The 22767-nt window shown below is 45.4% G+C and overlaps 1 protein-coding gene across 1 annotated transcript in view; it reads left to right on the plus strand.

Moving 5' to 3' along the window:
- SNX5 (sorting nexin 5) overlaps positions 1-22767 on the plus strand; it is a 99597-nt gene that overhangs the window by 73421 nt on the left and 3409 nt on the right. The window contains exons 9-12 of the mRNA XM_056567605.1: positions 8947-8986; positions 10587-10673; positions 10767-10926; positions 13012-13097. Of these exons, the coding sequence (XP_056423580.1) occupies positions 8947-8986; positions 10587-10673; positions 10767-10926; positions 13012-13097 (373 nt within the window). The remainder of the gene's footprint in view (positions 1-8946; positions 8987-10586; positions 10674-10766; positions 10927-13011; positions 13098-22767) is intronic.

The following is a 22767-nucleotide window of genomic DNA, read 5'->3' on the forward strand; positions in this document are numbered from 1 at the left end:
ATGACTTCCCTTTTGTTGAGTAAACACATTCCTTTAAGCAGAGGCCTATAAATCTTCACAATACACTCCTCACATTCAGCGTGTGCTTACAGTTAGCAAAATCGATTTCTATGCAGAGATTCGCCACTAGAGGGCAGCGCTTCTTTAGATTTGTCTAGGTTAAGAATTTGCGAACAAAGAGGTAGATTTCTCAAAACTTGTGCAGAGAAAAAGTTGACCAGTTGCCCATAGCAACCAATCAGAGTACTTCTTTAGTTTTTAACCCCTTAAGGACCAAGCCCATTTTAACCTTAAGGACCAGGACAATTTTATTTTTGCGTTTTTCGTTTTTCCCTTCTCGCCTTCTAAAATCCGTAACTCTTTTATATTCCCATCTACAGACCCATATAAGGGCTTGTTTTTTGTGTGACCAATTGTACTTTGTAATGAATCCTCTCATTTTACCATAAAATGTACGGTGAACCCAAAAAACAATTTTTTTAGGAAGGAAATTTTAATGAAAACCACAATTATGCACATTTTGGAGGGTTTGGTTCTCACACTGTACAATTTACAGTAAAAATGACATATGCTCTTTATTCTGTGGGTCAATATGATTAAAATGATACCCATGACTAGATACTTTTATATTTTTGTACCGCTTAAAAAAAATCTAACTTTTTGTACAAAATCAGTAATCTAAAATCGCCCTATTTTGACCACCTATAACTTTTTTATTTTTCTGTATATAGGGCGTTATGAGGGCTCCTTTTTTGTGCAGTCATCTGTACGTTTTATCGATACCACAATTGCTTATATAAAACTTTTAGATAATTTTTTATAACTTTTTTTGGGAATAAAATGTGAAAAAAGCAGCATTTTTGGACTTTTATTTTTTACGTTTACGCCGTTCACCGTACAGGATCGTTAACATTTATATTTTGATAATTCGGACATTTACGCATGTGGTGATACCAAATATGTTGCCGTCACCTATAGACATGGAGGGGGTGTGTCATGACATCACGAGGGTGACGTGGCCATGACGTCTCGATCACGGCCTCCAGCTCTGAGCGCTCTGAACTAACTGTTCTAAATGCTGGAGCACTGGAGAACCCCTTTAATGCAGATGTTTACATTTGCAACATTTACTAAAGCAACAAAGTAATTGCTGAAAAAAAAATCCCCATAAAATTGTTGAAATTGACCTATAGTGCAGATTTCAAATTGGTGGACTTAATGCAGCCCGCGTCACCACTCTGTTCTCTAAGCAGATGGCAGAGAGGGAGTGATTACAACACAAGGGACCGGACTAGGTAAGTATAGCTCCCTGCCTGGGGGAGACTTACAAACTTCATATCCTCGCCATCCCTGGGGGGCAGGAACGTAACCCAGGGATGGTGAGGATGAAGATCTTATCATATATATATATATATATATATATATATATATATATATATATATATATATATAATATAACCCGTTGTCACTGAATATATACGGGAAAATCTGATCCTTAGTTCCCTTTAAATGTTTTGAATTACTTCCAGGGGTCTTCCACCTGAATTGTGGCTCACTGATTAAAAAGTGGCATACTGCACTTTTGTCAGGTTTTAACCTATTAAGAAATTAAAGAGAAAAGAAACATTATATTAAAGGGGTACCTAAAGGATAGGGGATATGTTGCCTGATCGCGTGGGGTCCTGCCGCTGGGGACCCCCGCGATCTCGCAAGCAGCACCCCGCTCTTTTCAGGCCCCGGAGCGAACATCGCTCCGGGTCTGATGACTGCCTATCACGGAGCCGGAGTATAGTGACGTCCCGCCACGCCCCCTCAGTGTGACGTCACACGGGGCAGAGCTGTGACATCACGATCACCTACCCCATCATCAGACCCGGGGCGGATGTTAGCTCTGGAGCCTGATGAGAGAGGGGTGCTGCATGCGAGATTGCGGGGGTCCCCAGCGGCGGGACCCCGCGCGATCAGGCAACTTATCCCCGATCCTTTAAATAGGGGATAAGTTGTCAGCACGGTAGTACCCCTTTAAGAAAAAAGACTATAGTAATATTAGCAGGGCTGTGAAGTCGGTATATAAATGTTCCGACTCAGACTCCGGAGTTTTCTGTACTTCCGACTCAGACTCCCCGACTCCTCTGTATTAATATGCGAATGTATTTTATACATTCCTTGAAGGAAAGAAAGGCAACATACATGTCATTACCACAGGACTACTGGCTGGGAAGCCAACAGTCTACTGTATTGAACAGTTTGTGTGCTGATCTGCTGCTGAAGATAGGGCAGTGGGAGGATCCAGTAAGGGGCATTTATTATAAAACATGATTTCCCTAGTAGAATCCCATAGTCATGTTTAAAGGGGTACTCCGCCCCTAGACATCTTATCCCCGCGGTCCCGCAGCTGGTGACCCCCGGGATCACCGCTGTGGCACCGCGCTTTCATTACTACACAGAGAAAGTTCGGGGGACGGATACAGAGCGATACAGGGGACGAAGCAGCGTAATGTCATAGCTCCGCCCCTCGTGACATCACAGCCCGCCCCCTTAATGCAAGTCTATGGCAGGGGGCATGAAGACCGCCACGCCCCCTCCCATAGACTTGTATTGAGGGGGCTGGCCGTGACATCACGAGGGGCAGATCCATGATGTAACAGAGCTCCAACCCCTGTATCGCCCGTCATTACGCACAGGGCAAACTCGCTCTGTGCAGTAATGATAGCGCGGTGCCGCAGCGGCAATCCCGGGGGTCCCCAGCAGTGGGACCCCGGCGATCTGACATCTTATCCCCTATCCTTTGGATAGGGGATAAGATGTCTAGGTGCGGAGTTCCCCTTTAAGCTAACAATGGAGTTTACAAGTTTTTATAGCCTTAGCTGAATGGCAGCAGTTTTTCCAATGGTTTACAGCTTCAGTCTTGAACTATTGACCCTCCATTCCCTTCACTTATACAAGTGTCACTAGTCCTGCAAAAAACATATTTACTTAATCCCTTATCAGTGAGAGGCTAGGTTACCCATGGGTTCCCTGTAACAGCAGAACACTATGGAAAGTATAAGTATTGCTGCTCCTGTGCGTTGCGTGCCATATAGTAAAGCACATGAAAAGCTTCTTCACGGTCACTTAACGTGTTCGGTTTGCGGTTACGTGAGGCACTGCATGCATTGATCTTTATTCTTCAAAATACCAGCAACAGTGTGTGAAAACCTTGTGAAGACTTACAGAAAACATTTGACCTCTGTCATTACACGCAAAGGGTATATAACAAAGTATTGAGATGAACTTTTGTTATTGACCAAATACTTATTTTCCACCATAATTTGCAAATAAATTCTTTAAAAATCAGACAATGTGATTTTATGGATTTTTTTTCTCATTCTGTCTCTCATAGTTGAGTTATACCTATGATGAAAATTACAGGCCTCTCATCTTTTTAAGTGGGAGAACTTGCACAATTGGTGGCTGACTAAATACTTTTTTGCCCCACTGTATATACAAAAAACAGATGTAGAAAGACAGCAGCAACTGAGAAACAGGGGTGGCCCTTGGATGTCCGTACATGCTGGGAGTTGTAGTTTTTCAGCAGCTGGAGGTCCACACTTTGGAGACGACTAATGTACATGGAACATAGCTCAGACCTTCGCTGTTCTCCATTCCTGTTGATCTTTGTAATCTTTACACTTCATGTCCTACATGTCACTTGCCCCATATAACCTTAGTATGTAATTGGGGAGGCCACTCTAGGTTGAGCTTTAGGATACCTTTCCTAACCTGCCTTGTATTATCAAAGTTCATTTAAAAAAAAAGGATTGCAGGTCACCCTGCCCCTGACATTAATAGGTGAAGTGTGCACCTTATCTGTGATCTGGTATCCACATGTGAGGTTACCACTGTGACTCGAATATTCATAGAAACCTTAGGATTGTTTTATACACCTTGCAGTATTTAGAGGTGTTCAGGAGGTGCATCCACCAGCCCAAGTTGACTTTTTTGTAATAGGGTTCAGTGATGTTAGTAGTTTTGTTGGAAAAAATAGCACTGCAAGCCTCGGGCAACAAAGATGAACATGGCATTAGATGAGCCCCTTCTATAGGCCTTTTGTGGGGCATTTGTGCTTCATGGAAGAGGAGGATACACCCCATCCATATATATTTCATGGGTGCGTCTTATTTAAATGTCTCTGATGTAATACTTAAGTTACTACTAGTGAAATGTACTTTTGGTCACAACCCCACCAGCAATCTGTGCTTGAAGGGGGGTACTCCGCCCCTAGACATCTTATCCCCTATCCAAAGGATAGGGGATAAGATGTCTGATCGCGGGAGTCCCGAGGCTGGGGACCCCTGCGATCTTCCTGCTGCACCCGGCGTTTGTTTAGAGCATTGAGGGGGCATGGCTGTGACGTCACCAGCGGACCGTGACCGAGATCGTGGGACCCCCGCAATCAGACATCTTCTCCCCTATCCAAAGGGGATAGGGGATAAGATGTCTAGGGGCGGAGTACCTTTTAATGTAAGTATTGTCTCATTTACTACTGTGCGTTGCTGGGACTTTTCCAGCAGATTGCGCCGGAGGTTTGAATATGTTCAATCTTTAGTCGGAATCCAATGTTGAGTTGTAAAGTGTGTAATGGAGCAGCAGAATCCCATGTTGAATAAATTCTGCAGAGAAATGCTATAATATGAGCGGTGCCCTAGAGTAGATTTGCCCCCATACATATCAGAAAATGGTTGGCTAAACCTGCTGATTTCGGTGGGCCCAGACAGGTGATGTTTAGGCAGAAAAGCATCAAGCATGTTGGTTTGCAGTTGTTCCATCATTTTGTTCTTGCAGAGATAAGCAGCTGCCAGAGTTGACTGTAAGCCGCTTACTCTCCCTCCCTTGATTTGGAACATGGGGTTATCGGGAGAGAAGGCTGTTGGCCGAAAACGTTTAACGCCAACAGCTATTGAAGGTGTATGACCATCAAACAGATCAGTGATGAATAAATCTGAGGCCAGTAGGCTTTATAGTTTACTTAAAGGGGTACACCACTGGAAAACATTTTTTTTATCAACTGGTGCCAGAAAGTTAAACAGATTTTGTAAATTATAAAACAAAAATATAGAAAAAGAAACACGGCCGCACATCCACAATTTGTATTTTGATCTACTTGCTTCTCAGCATAAATTCAACCACTAACAGGTTGTTAGTATACATTTTGATCAAAAAGTACAAGCCCACTCGCCACGTCAAGGCCACCTGTATAGAGTGGGTCCCTAACTCAACATTTGTGTAGCGCCGGGCGGTGGCCACCACCACCGCAACACCATGCCCACAGGGGGAGCCACCCAGTGGCCAGGCAGCCCCACTGCTGCCCGACCAAGCCCCTGGTTCCGGGCCACACTACCCCACAGACAAAGCATCACAGTAACAATGACCGCCACAGTGCAACCACACCAATGTGAATACCTACCAAATGCTCCCAGAGGGCTGGGAGAATGCTAGGAGGAAACCCTTATGCAGTCTCCTGCTAATTAAAAATGCCTGGGCCGACTGGGTGGAGCAGAGTGCTGGCTATGAAAGAGGGAACAGACTACAATTGTAAAAAATATTTGTAAATTACTTCTATTAAAAATCTTAACCCTTTCAGTACTTATCGGCTGCTGTATGTTCCAGAGGAAGTTCTTTTCTTTTTGAATTTCCTTTCTGTTTGACCACAGGGCTCTCTTCTGACACCCCTGTCCATTTTAGGAACTGTCCAGAGTAGGAGCAAATCCCCATAGCAATCCTATCCTGCTTCGGACAGTTCCTAAAATGGACAGAGGTGTCAGCAGAGAGCACTGTGGTCAGACAGAAAGGAAATTCAAAAAGAAAAGAACTTTGTGTAGTATTTGGCAGCTGAGAAGTACTGGAAGGATTAAGATTTTTAAATAGAAGTCATTTACAAATCTGTTTAACTTTCTGGCACCAGTTGATTAAAAAAAAAATGTTTACAAGGGTGATACCCCTTTTTTAAGTTTTCAATATTGAAGTAATGCAAAACACCCTTCGGGGCTTGAAAGTATTTTTGAATTGTTTCCATTCTGTGATGTCACGCTTACGCTGTTCAGTTGCTGGCAGGTATTCTTTTCATTGAAGAGGTCCTGCGGCTGTCACTGTTGTTCTGGCGTGTGTCCTTATTGTTAAGGTGACTGTAAAGCTAGAATGTGACCTTTTGGAGATGGAACATGAGGCATAGAGTTTGGAATGACAGGACAGTGACAGCCCTGGGGCACATTTTTAAGTGAAAACGTAGTAATAGTAAATAGCACCAAAAGGAAGTTGTACGCCATTTTGCATTGCCAGTATAATCCAGATGCAATGCATTGCTTTTAATAAAATGAGGGCACAGTATACGGTTTGATCTCAAACATGATAATACAAAGTCCGCTGTAGAGTAAACACAATAGTGAAGAAACTTTGTCCACGTTGACACCGATCCTGTCAAAAATTAACTAACTAAGCATATGAGAAAAAGTAATATCCCTTCATGTATATTCTACAGCTGAATATCCTGCAGAATAGAAATTTGTAGAGAATTCAACATTTTCTTTACTGTGTTAGTTGTCTCTGTTTTTCTTTTCTATACATTTTTCAAACTCAAACCTTAAAGGGGTACTCCGCCCCTAGACATCTTATCCTCTATCCAAAGGATAGGGGATAAGATGTCAGATCGCGGTGCTCCCGCCGCTGGGGACCCCCGGGATCTCGGCTGTAGCACCCACCTGTTGCGGCTTCCGGAAACGCTGGAGGCTTCGGCTCCCGACCACGGGGACGTGAGATCGTGACGTCACGACTCCTCCCTGTGTGACATCAGGACCCGCCCCTCAATGCAAGTCTATGGGAGGGGGGCATGACAGCCGTCACGCCCCCCTCCCATAGACTTGCATTGAGGGGGCGGGGCATGATGTCACACGGGGGTGGAGTCGTGACATCACAATCTCCCGTCACCGTGGTCATGAGGTGTTAGGATGAGAGCCTCCTTTCGATAGGGGATAAGATGTCTAGGGGCGGAGTGCCCCTTTAAGATAAGAGTATATATAAGAGCATTGTCACATGGGGTAAAATTATTATAGCGCCTTCCTTTTGCCACGTTGCTTTTACACTATCCCATCCCGTAAAATTTCCATTCAATGCTAGAAGTAAAAAATGCTTTGCCTTTTGGTAAAGGAAGATAACTGAATTCACAAATTCAAGTTTTTTTTACTTTGAAGCCTTTTCATTTTCTTACATGTCATTCGTAGAGAGATCTCTTTCTGGGACATACCACTATAACTTTAGGGATCCCAAAAAAAATTAAAAAAAATTAAAGCAGTGATGTATTACTACAGTGAACTAGTTCTTGAACAAACAGTAGAACATGGAGAATTGGGACATAGTCATTACGCGATGTATGGTATATTGGTATATATAGCTTCATACTGTGGTCATAATGCCAGTGCATCAGAAACCCTTAGCAACGCATTATATATGGTAAAATCTTAATCCTCACCATCCCTGGGGGACGTTTTTGCCCCCCAGGGATGGCGAGGATATGGAGTTATAAACTCTCCCACACTACCATGTAAGTAGTCCCCTGGGGGAGGAGCTGAACTTAATTGGTCCTGTCTCTCCGGCCATAGTGACGCCCTCTTGGCGTGATTGACAGCCCACATCAGCGTCCTGCTGCCGAAGCAGACTGAACAGAGTGGCTACGCGGGCCGTCGATCACTCCAAGGGGACGTCACTATGGTCGGAATGACAGAACCAAGTAAGTACAGCTTCCCGCCCAGAGGACTACATACGGGGCAGTGGGGGAGAGTTTATAACTTCATATTCTCTCCATCCCTCCAGCCAAAAACATCCCGGGGAATGGTGAGGGTAAAGATTACCAAGCATTGTGTGTGTGTGTGTGTATATATATATATATATATATATATATATATATATATATATATATAATATATATATTATATATATTAGATATATATTATATATATATTATATATATATTATATATATATTAGATATATATTATATATAGTAAAATCTAATGCTTGGTTCCCTTAAAAATACAGGCAGCTATAATATATATTTCTCTCAGTGAGGAGGACGTGCATTCTACCGGTAGACTGCACACGCTCTATTCATTCCTATGGGAGTGCCCGTAATGCCCAAGAGCTGTACTCGGGTCTCTTCCGCGCACCCATAGAAATGAATGGCGCACGTGCTGGTGATTGCAGGGGGCCCCACCGGTCTGACTCCCACCATCAGCTACTTATCCCCTATCCTGTTTTCCTGTGGTTAGGGGATAAGTAAATTTTTGCTGGAGATCTCCTTTAAATACCTTTTCTAAACTAGTGTTTTCCAAACAGGGTGTCTCCAGCTATTGCAAAACTACAACTCTCATCATGCACGAACAGCCGAAGGTTGTCAGGCCATGCTGGGAGTTGTAGTTGTGCAACAGCTGGAGACACAATGTTTGGAAAACACTGCTCTAAACTGTTGTTTTGTTCTTGACTCCTTTTTTACTTGCAGTAGGTTTGAACTCTCTTACAGCTGGATATTTGCTTTTACCACTAGTTATTGTGAACTAGAATTTGTGGTTTGACAATGGCGCGGCGTTATACTATCACGGCTTGTATTTTTGTGCTGCTCTTCAGATTATATTTGTGTGAATGGCAGCAAATTATCTGTAAGTACAAGAAATCTATGGATAGTTACTGTCATAGTGATAGTTATAAACCATGCCAGGCACGTAACCTCCTGGCAATGAAGTGGTATTCATGACTCTACCATATGTCACTTGGTCGTGTACTGTATAAACATAAGATTCCATGCAGACAGCAAATATAATAAGCTATAAAAGGAGCCATATTGCTTCGTGAGTTAATTGTATACTTATGTTTTACATTACGACTTATTTTGCACATATTCCATTTTTGTTCACCCCAGATATCTACTGAAGTTAGCAGAATTGTTTGAAAAACTCAGGGTAAGCTATTTATTTATTTACTCTATGACTTATTTATTTATTGTACTATTTAAGTAATTATTAAATTAATTTAATTAATTAATCAATGGAGATATCTATTGAAAATTAACTTATCTCCTATCCACAGGATAGGATATAACTAACTGATCACGGGGGTTTCTACCACTGGAACCCCCACAGTGTTATCCTGAATGGACCCCAGCACTGTGAGGAGCGTGTGCTGCAGGCTCCATTCATTTCTATGGGAGCCAAAGACCAAAGTACAGCACTCGGGCATTATATGCGCTCTCATAGAAATTAATGGAGCATGTGCCGTCTACCGGTAAACGACATGTGCTCCTCACTTAGCCATAGTCCCATCCCGAAGATCGTGAGGGGTCCCAGCGGTCAGACCCCCCGGCGATCAGCTATTTTCCCCCTATACTGTGGATAGGGAATACCGTATATACTCAAGTATAAGCCGAGTTTTTCAGCACGATTTTTCATGCTGAAAATGCCCCCTCGGCTTATACTCGAGTGAACTCTCCTCCTGTCAATCCCTTCTCAGTGGTCTTCAACCTGCGGACCTCCAGATGTTGCAGAACTACAACTCCCAGCATGCCCAGACAGCCATCGGCATGCTGGGAGTTGTAGTTTTGAAACATCTGGAGGTCCGCAGGTTGAAGACCACTGCGGCCTTAGTCATCATCCAGACCCCCACTTTAGTTTTCTACTCCCCTCCCCTCGATGGGAAGGAAGGGAGAGCTGTTCCGGGCCATCTATGCTGCAGGGACCGTCCGGTGGGGAGGGTTAGTCGTTCCGGGCTGTACCTCTTCACCGGGAGGCCCTCTTCTCCGCTCCCGGCCGGCCCTGGACTAGTGACGTTGCCTTGATGACGACACACAGGGACGTTCATGCGCAGGGACGGACGTCCCTGTGCGTCGTCGTCAAGGCAACATCACTAGTCCGGGGCAGGCCCGGAGCGGAGAAGAGGGCCTCCCAGTGAAGATGGACAGCCTGGAACGACTAACCCTCCCCACCGGACGGTCCCTGCAGCATAGATGACCAGCTCATCCTTCCTTCCCACCGAGGGGAGGTGAGTAGAAAACTAAAGGGGGGTCTGGATAATGGCTAAGGCCGCAGTGGTCTTCAACCTGCGGACCTCCAGATGTTTCAAAACGACAACTTCCAGTATGCCCGGACAGCCGATGGCTGACCGGGCATGCTGGGAGTTGTAATTTTGCAACATCTGGAGGTCCGCAGGTTGAAGACCACTGATGAAGGAATTGACAGGCGGCGATTGTGAAGGGGGGGAGGGATGATGATGATGACGGGGGTGTTAATGACGGGGGTCTGGATGATGACGGGGGATGATGTATTTCCCACCCTAGGCTTATAGTCAAGTCAATAACTTTTCCTGGGTTTTTGGGGTGAAATTAGGGGCCTCTGCTTATATTTGGGTCGGCTTATACTCGAGTATATACGGTAAGTTAACTTTTGTTGGAGTTCTCCTTCAATTAATTAATTAATTTAATTATTTTTTTTATTTATTTTGCTTTTGCTTCCCTTTCTAAAAAATTGGCATGAAGCATTTTCCAAATTTGCTGTGTTCTTTTTTCAGAAAGTAGAAGCCAGAGTTGCTTCAGATGAAGACCTAAAGCTGTCCGAACTCTTACGATACTATGTGCTCAATATCGAAGCTGCCAAGGTATGTTTCATTGTCCTAAAAGATGACAAGAAAAGTGGTTATTTGTCATTTTTTTGTGTTTCACCTTTTATACATTTATTCAATCTCATCCAGGACCTATTGATGAGGAGGACAAAGAGCCTGGTCGAATATGAGAACTCAAACAAAGCTCTTGATAAGGCCAGGTTGAAAAGCAAAGATGTGAAACAGGCCGAGCTGCATCAACAACTGTGCTGCCAGAAATTTGAGAAGCTCTCGGAGTCTGGGAAACAGGGTAGGGATGAGTGGTGCTTCAGTTTTCCATCACCACTTCCTTCTTTAGACTGAATACTTTACTAACTTAACCATTCTGTTTTTATTACTGTTCATTGCTCTGTATAACTTTTTAAAAATCAAGTACAACAATGGAAAAAAGATTGACCAGTAGCAGAGGAAACCACAAAAATGTAGAATCGGTTTTGGTTTATGCACAGTTGTGTAGCAACCACGGACTATCTGGTATATAAAAAACTGTGAAGATTATTGAAAAAGTAGCAAAGAACTTCTGTGTTCCTGCTCCTTTAAAACCTAGTTATTACCAGCGGTTTAAAGGGAATGTGCTGCCTATTTATTTTTTTTTTTTTTCTAATCTGTTTGTTCTAATCTGTTTTCTGATGTTGTAATTTTTTTTAATTTATTTTAGTCGCCATTATTATGGGGCAGCCATTTTTCTTCAGCTGTTTTTTAATATGCTTTAAGGCTGGACCCATGGACATAAGTTACAATAGACAAGAACTGTTCCATTCACATAATTTGGAAACATTACTGAACATACTCCGTGACCTTTTCAGTAGTCATTCCACAGGAAGGGGATGCTGATCTGTGAGCAACAGCTATTGTGTGTACCTCTATCTACTGGTCTCATCTTTCACTGTACTCCTGTCTGTGATAAGAAGGGTACTGCTGGGAATTGATCTGTTCAGAGCAGGAAGGATTAGCTTAGTTTTAGGCCTCATGGCCAAAATGGAAACCCCAAGATTTCATGATTATTTTAAAGGGGTATTCCAGGAAAAACTTTTTTTTTTTTACATATCAACTGGCTCCAGAAAGTTAAACAGATTTGTAAATTACTTCTATTAATAAATCTTAATCCTTTCAGTACGTATGAGCTTCTGAAGTTAAGGTTGTTCTTTTCTGTCTAAATCCAGTTTTGAAGAGGTTTGCTATGGGGATTTGCTCCTAAATTGGGTGTTTCCCGAGACAGGTGTCATCAGAGAAGATTTAGACAGAAAAGAACAACCTTAACTTCAGAAGCTCATAAGTACTGAAAGGATTAAGGTTTTTTTAATAGAAGTAATTTACAAATCTGTTTAACTTTCTGGAGCCAGTTGATATGTAAAAAAAAAAAAGTTATTTCCTGGATAACCCCTTTAAAGGAAAAATGACAACAGCTTCACCTGTACTTACCTGCTGGTACTGGCTAATAGTGCAGCTAACACTGATTACAATGGTGTTTACCTTTTTTTATATGTAAATTAGATGCTTGGGTGCACTCTGGGCATTTCCAGCTCCTTCGTGCACTCTTATGCCCACCTGCATTGGCCCTGTGCTACATCCCCTTCATGTTATGGCTTTGCCTAAAACACGTAGTCATTACATGCTGCAAGATCTCCAGCACAGCAGGCCTGTACCACTACTGGGCATCTGCCGCTTCCACGCTACACTCGGAAGTGGCAAGCTTAGTGGCTTCACAACAAAGATCTTATATATGTGTATATCTATAGGCAGAGCCTACTGGGAAAGCCAGTTCTCATGATCAGTTCCAAGCAATTGATTCCTCTCTGGCAAGAAAGTGCTAACTGGAGTATATGTCATGGCTAGGTTCACATCATATTTGGTGCCTCCGAGTCATGGATATGTCGGGAAAAGAGCAAAATGACATGCGGACGTATCCCTGCTCGGACAGACACGAGGCCCCAATTTTTTCAATGGCCTGAGTGTAGTCAGCTAGTGACTATGTTCGGGTCACTTCAAGTTTTGACTTGGACTGAGAAACGTGGCTTGCAGTGTTTTTTCAGTCCGAGACAAAACTCTTAATACATTGGGAAAATTACCTGATTGTAGTCACTAGCTGACTATCGTGTGCCGTTGAAAAGAATGGGACCCACGCCGGTCCAAACAGGGATACGTTGACATGTCATTTTGACATTTTCCCGACGTATTCGTGCCTCGGAGCCACCAAACATGATGTGAACGAGGACTAATACTACAATATACAGTAAATAGGTAGCCATTCAGGAATCAAAGAATGCTTAGCACCATTTTTAAAAATTTTTTCGCATTAATGGAGATCTCACTTTTACTACGACTTGTTTTCTAGAACTGACTAGCTTCAAACAAAGAAGGGTGTCTGCTTTCCGAAAAAACCTGGTAGAGATGACAGAGTTAGAAATTAAGCATGCCAAGGTATGTGGTGTTGTCTCTTTATTCTATCCATTGACTTTGAAAATACTGGTAGTTTTTTTGGTACATAACACTCGTAGCCGTAGTTCTAGAAGATTTTCATAATGATATTCCTATAGAGCGGGATGGCCCACTAACAGGATTTATCACCTATTCACAGGATAGGCGATACATTTATGATCGGTAAGGGCCTGACCACTTGGACCACCACCGATCACCAAAGGTGCCTCATGTTAGTGGTGATAAGTTCGCTTGTGTGACCACCACTCCATTCTCCATGGAGATAGCAGAGTACAGTTCTAAGCTGTTGCTGTCAGTGCCATATCCAGTGAATTGAGTGGTGATTACAAATTGGCACGGTCATTGGATTCACATGGGTCGCTTGGGACCCCGATGGTAGTCCTGAGATCAGACCCCCCCAGCGGTCATACATTTATCATGCATGTGCATAGGTAATAAATGCTGTTAGAAGCCCAATCTATTAAAGCATCAATATTGTACCAAGGCGCAGAGATCCCTGTTGGTCGTTTAGAAAGATAGGGTCCAGTTGCGGTTATTGGATAGGGAGGCTGCCCTCTTTGAATTCGGAGATAAAAATTGTAAACTGTTGGCATATTTGGCGGGGGCGAGTCGCCTGGCTTCATCTATCCCTTGTATTAAGGGCAGTGACGGTGCTGTAGTGGTAGACCCCCAGCTGATCAACTCTGTCTTTCGGGAATTTTACTCCTCTTTGTATGTGGCCCCTTCTTTGCGCTGTCAAGGGGAAATGTTGTTATTCTGGAAACCACCTGCACGCCTCTCTTCCAGCAGGCGTGCAGGTGGTTTCCAGTTTTAGATATTTAGGGGTGGAGGTAACTGGGTCCCTGATAGATTATCTGCCCCTGAACTTGGAGCCGCTTCTCCGATCCACTGTGGAGCAGCTGACTGCCTGGTCCTCACTCCCTCTCTCCTTAGCTGGCAGGATCAATCAGGGCCATTTATCATCGTTGCTTTGGTAAGCAAGTTCTGTAGGCATTTTTTTCTTGCTTTTGGTTTTGCTTATGTGTGACATATTTATTATACTATCATGGTGGGTTGATGAATTTGGCTTACATAAGCAAAAAACAATAAATCACTTTTGAGTACAATTTTTTTTTTTTAGCATACCGTATATACTCGAGTATAAGCCGAGTTTTTCAGCACGATTTTTCGTGCTGAAAACACCCCCCTCGGCTTATACTCGAGTGAACTCCCCCACCCGCAGTGGTCTTCAACCTGCGGACTTCCAGAGGTTTCAAAACTACAACTCCCAGCAAGCCAGGGCAGCCATCGGCTGTCCGGGCTTGCTGGGAGTTGTAGTTTTGAAACCTCCGGAGGTCCGCAGGTTGAAGACCACTGCGGCCTTCAACATCATCCAGCCCCCCTCTCACCCCCTTTAGTTCTGAGTACTCACCTCCGCTCGGCGCTGGTCCGGTCCTGCAGGGCTGTCCGGTAAGGAGGTGGTCCGGTGAGGAGGTGGTCCGGGCTGCTATCTTCACCGGGGAGGCCTCTTCTAAGCGCTTCGGGCCCGGCCTCAGAATAGTCACGTTGCCTTGACAACGACGCAGATGCGTCGTTGTCAAGGCAACGGCTCTATTCCGGGCCGAAAGCGCGGAGAAGAGGCGCCCCCGGTGAAGATAGCAGCCCGGACCACCTCCTCACCGGACCACCTCCTTACCGGACAGCCCTGCAGGACCGGACCAGCGCCGAGCGGAGGTGAGTACTCAGAACTAAAGGGGGTGAGAGGGGGCTGGATGATGTTGAAGGCCGCAGTGGTCTTCAACCTGCGGACCTCCGGAGGTTTCAAAACTACAACTCCCAGCAAGCCCGGACAGCCGATGGCTGCCCGGGCTTGCTGGGAGTTGTAGTTTTGAAACCTCTGGAGGTCCGCATGTTGAAGGCCGCAGTGGTCTTCAACCTGCGGACCTCCGGAGGTTTCAAAACTACAACTCCCAGCAAGCCCGGACAGCCGATGGCTGCCCGGGCTTGCTGGGAGTTGTAGTTTTGAAACCTCTGGAGGTCCGCATGTTGAAGGCTGCAGTGGTCTTCAACCTGCGGACCTCCGGAGGTTTCAAAACTACAACTCCCAGCAAGCCCGGACAGCCGATGGCTGCCCGGGCTTGCTGGGAGTTGTAGTTTTGAAACCTCTGGAGGTCCGCAGGTTGAAGACCACTGAGGGCGAATGATGAGAAGAGGATGATGAAGGGGGGGGGGGTGTGGGGATGATGAAGGGGGGGGGGGGGGTGGGATGATTACAAGGGGATGATGAAGGGGGGATGTGTGGGATGATAAGGGGATGTGTGGGATGATGACAAGGGGATGATGAAGGGGGGATGTGTGGGATGATAAGGGGATGTGTGGGATGATGAAGGGGGGATGTGTGGGATGATAAGGGGATGTGTGGGATGATGACAAGGGGATGATGAAGGGGGGATGTGTGGGATGATGACAAGGGGATGATGAAGGGGGGATGTGTGGGATAAGGGGATGTGTGGGATGATGACAAGGGGATGATGAAGGGGGGATGTGTGGGATGATAAGGGGATGTGTGGGATGATGACAAGGGGATGATGAAGGGGGGATGTGTGGGATGATAAGGGGATGTGTGGGATGATGACAAGGGGATGATGAAGGGGGGATGTGTGGGATGATAAGGGGATGTGTGGGATGATGACAAGGGGATGATGAAGGGGGGATGTGTGGGATGATGACAAGGGGATGATGAGGATGTTAATGACGGGTCTGGATGATGACAGGGGGGGATGAGGTATTTCCCACCCTAGGCTTATACTCGAGTCAATAACTTTTCCTGGGATTTTGGGTTGAAATTAGGGGTCTCGGCTTATACTCGGGTCGGCTTATACTCGAGTATATACGGTACATAAGCAAAAACCAATAAATGTCTTCAGAATACAAATTTGAAGCTTTAGAAAAAATGTGTGATATATATATATATATATATATATATATATATATATATATATATGTATGTATATGTGTTTTTTTTTTTTTTTTTTACATTTCTTACCGCTTTTTTTCCGTAGATGTACTAACTAATTTTTTTTCTATTCATTTCAGATCTGTGTATCTTGTGGATTACTTTAGATTCAGGGTAGTACAGTGATCAGTATTTTTTTGGTTTAATGTTAATAAAATGGTTAATGAGGACTTTTGGGGGAGTGTTTTTTTTGGAATTTTTTTTTTTTTTTAAACGTGTTTTTTTTTTTTAAATTTACTTGACAGGCTTCGTATTGGAAGCTGTATTATAGACGGAGTCCATTACTAAGCCGGGGCTTAGTGTTAGCCCCCAAGACAGCTAGTGCTAACCCCCAATTATTACCCCGGTACCCACCACCACAAGGGGGCCGGGAGGAGCCGGTACCAACAGGCCCGGAGTGTCAAATATGGAGCTCCTGGGCCTAGGCGGTAACAGACTGACGTTATTTAGGCTGGGGAGGGCCAGTAACAATGGTCCTCGCCCACCCTGGTAACATCAGGCTGTTGCTGTTTGGTTGGTATTTGGCTAAAAATAAAAATAGGGGGAATCTTTTCTTTTTTTTTTTTGCATAAATAATTGCCAAATACCAACCAAGCAGCAACAGCCTGATGTTACCAGGGTGGGTGAGGACCATTGTTACTGGCCCTCCCCAGCCTAAATAACGCCAGCCTGTTACTGCCTAGGCCCAGGAGCACCATATTTGACGCTCCGGGCCTGTTGGTACCGGCTCTTCCCAGCACCCCTGTGGCGGTGGGTACCGGGGTAATAATTGGGGGTTAGCTAGCTGTTTTTGTGGCTAACGCTAAGCCTCAGCTTACTAATGGACTCCGTCTATAAGACAGCTTCCACTACTAAGCCTGTCAAGTAAATAAAATAAAAAAACACGTTGCAAAAAATTTATTCCAAAAAACACTCCCCCACAAGCCCTCGTTAACCATTTTATTAATATTAAACAGATTTAAAAAAAAACGCTGGTCATCGAAGCAGTCCACCGAATCCGAAGTAGTCCACAGGATACACGGATCTGAAATGAAAAATAAAAATAGGTTAATACATTTATTGTCACCTGCCCATGACTACAACTCCCAGCATGCCCTTACAGTAAGGATATGCTGGGAGTTGTAGTGTGGGAGGGAAAAATCTCCCGCACCACATGACTACAACTCCCAGCATATCCCCACTGTAAGGGCATGCTGGGAGTTGTAGGGGGGCAGGTGGCAAGCCTGTCCTTACAGTAAGGACATGCTGGGAGTTGTAGGGGGGCGGGTGACAACTACAACTCCCAGCATGCCCTTACAGTAAGGATATGCTGAGAGTTGTAGTGTGGGGGGGGGGGGGGGGAACAATCTCCCGCACCACATGACTACAACTCCAAGCATATCCCCACTGTAAGGGTATGCTGGGAGTTGTAGGGGGGCAGGTGGCAAGCCTGTCCTTACAGTAAGGACATGCTGGGAGTTGTAGGGGGGCGGGTGACAACTACAACTCCCAGCATGCCCTTACAGTAAGGATATGCTGAGAGTTGTAGTGTGGGGGGGGGGGGGGGAAACAATCTCCCGCACCACATGACTACAACTCCCAGCATATCCCCACTGTAAGGGTATGCTGGGAGTTGTAGGGGGGCGGATGACAAGCCTGCCACCTGTCACCTGCAAGCCTGTCTCCTGACAGTAAGGATATGCTGAGAGTTGTAGTGTGGGGGGGGGGGGGAAACAATCTCCCGCACCACATGACTACAACTCCCAGCATATCCTTACTGTAAGGGCCTGCTGGGAGCTGTAGTTGTGCGGCAGGGGGCAGGTGACAAGCACCCGCCCCCACCCCCCCTACAACTCTCCCAGCATGCCCTTACTGTAAGGACATGCTGGGAGTTGTATTCGTGCCAGCCAGGGAAGCGGGTGGTAATGCGCTCCGCTCCCTGGCTGCAGTGATCAGAGTATCACTGTAATTTCATATTTCCTGCCGGGACACGTGACATGGGACCCAGCGGGAAATATGAAATTACACCAAACTCCGCTGCGCTGTGGTAAGGAGCCCGGGCTGACATAATACTGCAGCCAGGAAGGGAGATGTGCAGAAGCAGTCCCTGCCATCTCTCGGCGTGTACCGCAGTGCTGAGGGATGACAGGGACGGCACCTACACATCTCCCTGCCCGGCTGTGGGAGTCCTGGGGGGGCTCCTGAGTTATGTCTCCTTACCAGGCGCTGCTGAGATAATAGTTGACGGAGCCCGGGCAGCTAAAGTGTGGCTAGCCTGGACTCCTTACCACGGCGCCACAGGATATATGAGGAGCCCGGGCTCCTTTTAACATCTGGCGGAGCCGTGGTATCTGCGGCTCCGCGGCATGTTAAAAGGAGCCCAGGCTGGCATCACTCTGCAGCTGCCCGCGCTCCTCTGATTCTATCCCCACTACCCTAAGATAATGATGGGGATGGGGACACTGCTGTACATACCCCCACCCCCCCTTGTCTTCCACCCGCCTGCGCCGCACATTGTCCGCCCGCTACAATACTACAACTCCCAGCATCCCCTCACTGTATGGACATGCTGGGAGTTGTAGTCTTGCAACAGGTAGCAGACAGATGGGAGATGTGCGGCGCAGGCGGGTAGTAGCTTTTTCTGCTCCATGTTTGAGCTGGAGTAAATTTAGTCCATTTTTAACCTTGTTGCGACTTTTTTTTGCGCAGTTGCGACTGTCGCAGTTAATAAATACCAAACTACCCGTAGTCCATTTTAAAATGATTACTACGTAGTTACGTTTTGGAAAACTTGCTTTTCTCGCTTTCCAGTCAAAATGTCGCAAGAAGAATCGCGTAGTCGCAGGTGCGACATTTGTGCGACATTTTTAGTAAAAAAAAAAAAAAAAATTTACTAAATCGCTTGATAAATGTCTGTCAATATTTTTAAAATGATTTACCTTCCTAAATTCCTTTATCTGTTTCATTTAGCTCCCACGATTCCCACTAGGAAATATTTTAACACAATGGGGGAGATTTATCAAAGGATTTAGACTGGTTTTTCCTGTCTAAATTTGTCGCACAGAAAGTCGACGGCCTTGGCTGGAGCAATTATGGGTTCCTATGAAGCTCTTACTATATACTCTTTTCCTATTGCCCTTCAGACTGTAGCTAAAGTGTGGTCTGTGGTGTTGAGTAAATTTCCACAGCCACTGGCATCTCCTAGGGCACCCTTGTGGGGGAATGTACATTTACCTCACCTGCATGGGTTACAGGAAGCCAGGTTCTGGGCTTCTCATGGTGTCAAATTTGTGTTCCACTTGTTTGGTGAGGATCATGTTTTCTTATCCTTCTCAGACATGAAGGAACGTTACAGCATCCCTGGAAATGCCTTCTATAGGTATCTTCACCTTAGGCATGCGGTTCAGGCACAGTATGGCTCCCTGAGGTTTACCCTAACTCGGGCCTATGCTCTCCTCCAGACACTTGGGCTTAGCCCATTTTCACAAGCCTTTCCTAAATGGGTGGCTGATATCCAAGATTTGTCTGAGGATCCGTGGAAGGAGGGTGAAGGCTCTTATTATTCGTCAGTAGTAAAGATATGCTGATCCAATCCCGGTATGTTACGGTTATATTATACTCCTGCTAAGCTGAAGCGTATTGGTGTTTCTCAATCCGATTTGTGTTTCTGTTGTTCTTGTGAAGTCGGCACTGATGAGCCCCCTGGGCATTTGCGCGGGGTGCCTGCTGATCGATATGAGCAGTCACCCCAGTCCCGGGCAGGGACCGAAATTCCCACGGGCGTATGCATACGCCCTTCGTCCCCAACAGGTTAATACAAAAAAGCGTAAAAACATTATAAATAATAAAACATATTTGGTATTGCTGCGTGCATAAATGTCTGAACTATAAATATATAATGTTAATGATTCCGTACGGCGTAGATGTAAAAAAAAAAAATAAAAAGAAGTCAAACATTTCTGCTTTTTGTCACATCAAACTGCAAATTAATAAAAAGCGCTCAAAAAGTCACATACGCAAATGTGGTACCAAAACAAACTACAGATTATGGCGCAAAAAATAAGCCCTCACACATCCCTGAATACGGAAAAATAAGACAGTTAGAGGTGGTCAAAATAGGGCAATTTTAAACATACTGGTTTTGTAAAAAAGGTTGAGATTTTTAAAAGCAGTACAATAATAGAAATCATTCACAGTGAGAAGAAGAAAAAATAAGATCGCACTCACCAGTCCTAATAATTTGTGCTTTATTTCTGTGAACGGGGGTTACATCTCATATAGCAGGTGAAGGAGCGACACGTGTTTCAGGCTACAAGCGCATCGTCTGGCTCTACTGATGAACTGACAAACCGCTCCCTTTATACATACAACTTCCTACTATTAATCACTTCACCTGTGCAGCAATTGACTTCAACCAATAGGTTGCATTTACCTTTACCTTCGCGCATCAGCCGGTCCTCCCTGCTACCGCCTCATGACAGGGTGGCGCGGCCTCTCCACAGCCCACTCCCAGCTCCGCCCTCCTCCGACAGGATTGTGATCCCGTTGGTTCAAGCGGAGCGGAGTCACTGACAGAGAGACCGCGTCTCCTGTTGCGCGGCAACCGTGGATACGGGAGCTGCGAACTCTGTACCAGTAAAATAAATCTTACTTTATTTCTTTAATTAGATTTCAAAGTTCACTGTGGTCCTAACTATCGAAATCTCTCTGTAATTCCCTGGTGCATACTTCAGCTAAAGGTGGAGCGATCCGGCCTCAACCACAGCTAACTCCGCCCACCCAGAAAGGGGAGACCCCCACTGGATGGGCTATGCCGGCGTCACTAAGGTGCTGAACGCACCACTTAGAAATACCAGGGACAGGAGATTCCGAGAAAGTAACTGGTCCACTGTGACAACAGAAGGTGAATGAAAAAAAATATATTTTAGGAAAAAATGCATAATAGTATATGGAGCGGGTTGTTCAATTCACACTTGCGATTTGCGCCAATTCTGGGTCATACGGAATCTATGGTGACCCGGTGACCCAGAATATAAGGGGGATCGCGGTTGTCTAAGACACCTATGATCCCCCTGAAGGGATAGGAGTGAGATGGCAGAGGTGCCACCCCTCCTATCCCTGCTGTTGGTCGTCAGAAGGGACGACCAATAGCAGATCGGGGGCGGAGGGGTTAACTTTTGTTTTCTCCCTCCTGCCCACCCACAATAGGCGGGCCAGAACGGGGAAACAGACAGGGACCGGGCGCCGAAGTCCACTTACCCATCCGGAGGCAGCAGGCGACGGTGATCGGCGGGTGGCGATTACGTGCGGCAGAAGAGGACGGCTCCCTGGATCCTACAGAAGCTGGTAAGTTGCCTAACAACATCTTGAGGGCTACAGTCTGAGACCACTATACAGTGGTCTCTAACCTGTTGCCCTCCAGATGTTGCAAAACTACAACTCCTAGCATGCCCAAAAAGCTGTTTGGGCATGCTGGAATATGTAGTTTTGCAACAGCTGGAGGGCTACAGTTTGAGACCACTATACAGTGGTCTCTAAACTGTATCCCTCCAGATTTTCAAAAAATGACAACTCCTAGCATGCCCAAACTGCTGTTTGCTGTCTGAGCATGCTGGGATTTGTAGTTTTGCAACATCTGGAGGGTCACAGTTTGGAGATCACTGTGCAGTGGTCTATAAACTGTAGCCCTCCAGATGTTGCAAAACTGCAAATCCCAGCATGCCCAAACAGCTGTCTCGGCATGCTGGGAGTTGTAGTTAAGTACCTCCAGCTGTTGCATAACTACATCTCCCAGCATGCCCTTCGGCGATCAGTACATGCTGGGAGTTATAGTTTTGCAACAGCTGGAGGCACACTGGTTGGAAAATACAGAGTTAGGTAACAGAACCTAATTGAAGGTTTTCCAACCAGTGTGCCTCTAGCTGTTGCAAAAGTGCAACTCCCAGCATGCATGGTCTGACGGAACATGCTGGGAGTTGTAGTTTTGAAACAGCTGGAGGTTTGCCCCCCCCCCCCCCATGTGAATGTACAGGGTACATTCACACAGGCAGGTTTACAGTAAGTTTCCTGCTTCAAGTTTGGGCTGGGGCAAATTTTTCGACGCAGCGCAAACTCATCATAACACGCCAGTTCGAATGTACCCTAAAAACACTACACTACACTAACACAAAATAAAGGGTAAAACACTATATAAACACCCCCTTACACTGTACAAATTTTGGTTTTTTTTTTTTCCTTTTACCTCTGGGGAAAATGAAAAGTATGGGGCAACACCAGCATATTAGTGTAAAAATTTTTTTTTATTTACAATAAGATGCTGGAATAGACCCCAAAGTTACCTTTTCATAAGGGGTGAAAGGAGAAAAAGCCCCCCAAAATTTGTTAGGTAATTTCTCTCAAGTACAGAAATACCCCATATGCGACCCTAAACTGTTGCCTTGAAATAAGACAGGGCTCCGTAGTGAGAGAGCGCCATGCACATTTGAGGCCTGAATTAGGGATTTGCATGGGACAGACCCGGATGCTAGAATTAGACTTGCCTCCAATACCAAAATTACCCTACAGCAGTGTTTCCCAAACAGGGTGCCTCCAGCTGTTGCCAAACTCCCAGCATGCCTGGACAGTTAATGGCTGTCCGACAATACTGGGAATTGTTGTTCTGCAACAGCTGGACGCAAC

This window comes from Hyla sarda, chromosome 3, assembly GCF_029499605.1.
Source record: "Hyla sarda isolate aHylSar1 chromosome 3, aHylSar1.hap1, whole genome shotgun sequence".
NCBI classification, from domain to species: Eukaryota; Metazoa; Chordata; class Amphibia; order Anura; family Hylidae; genus Hyla; species Hyla sarda.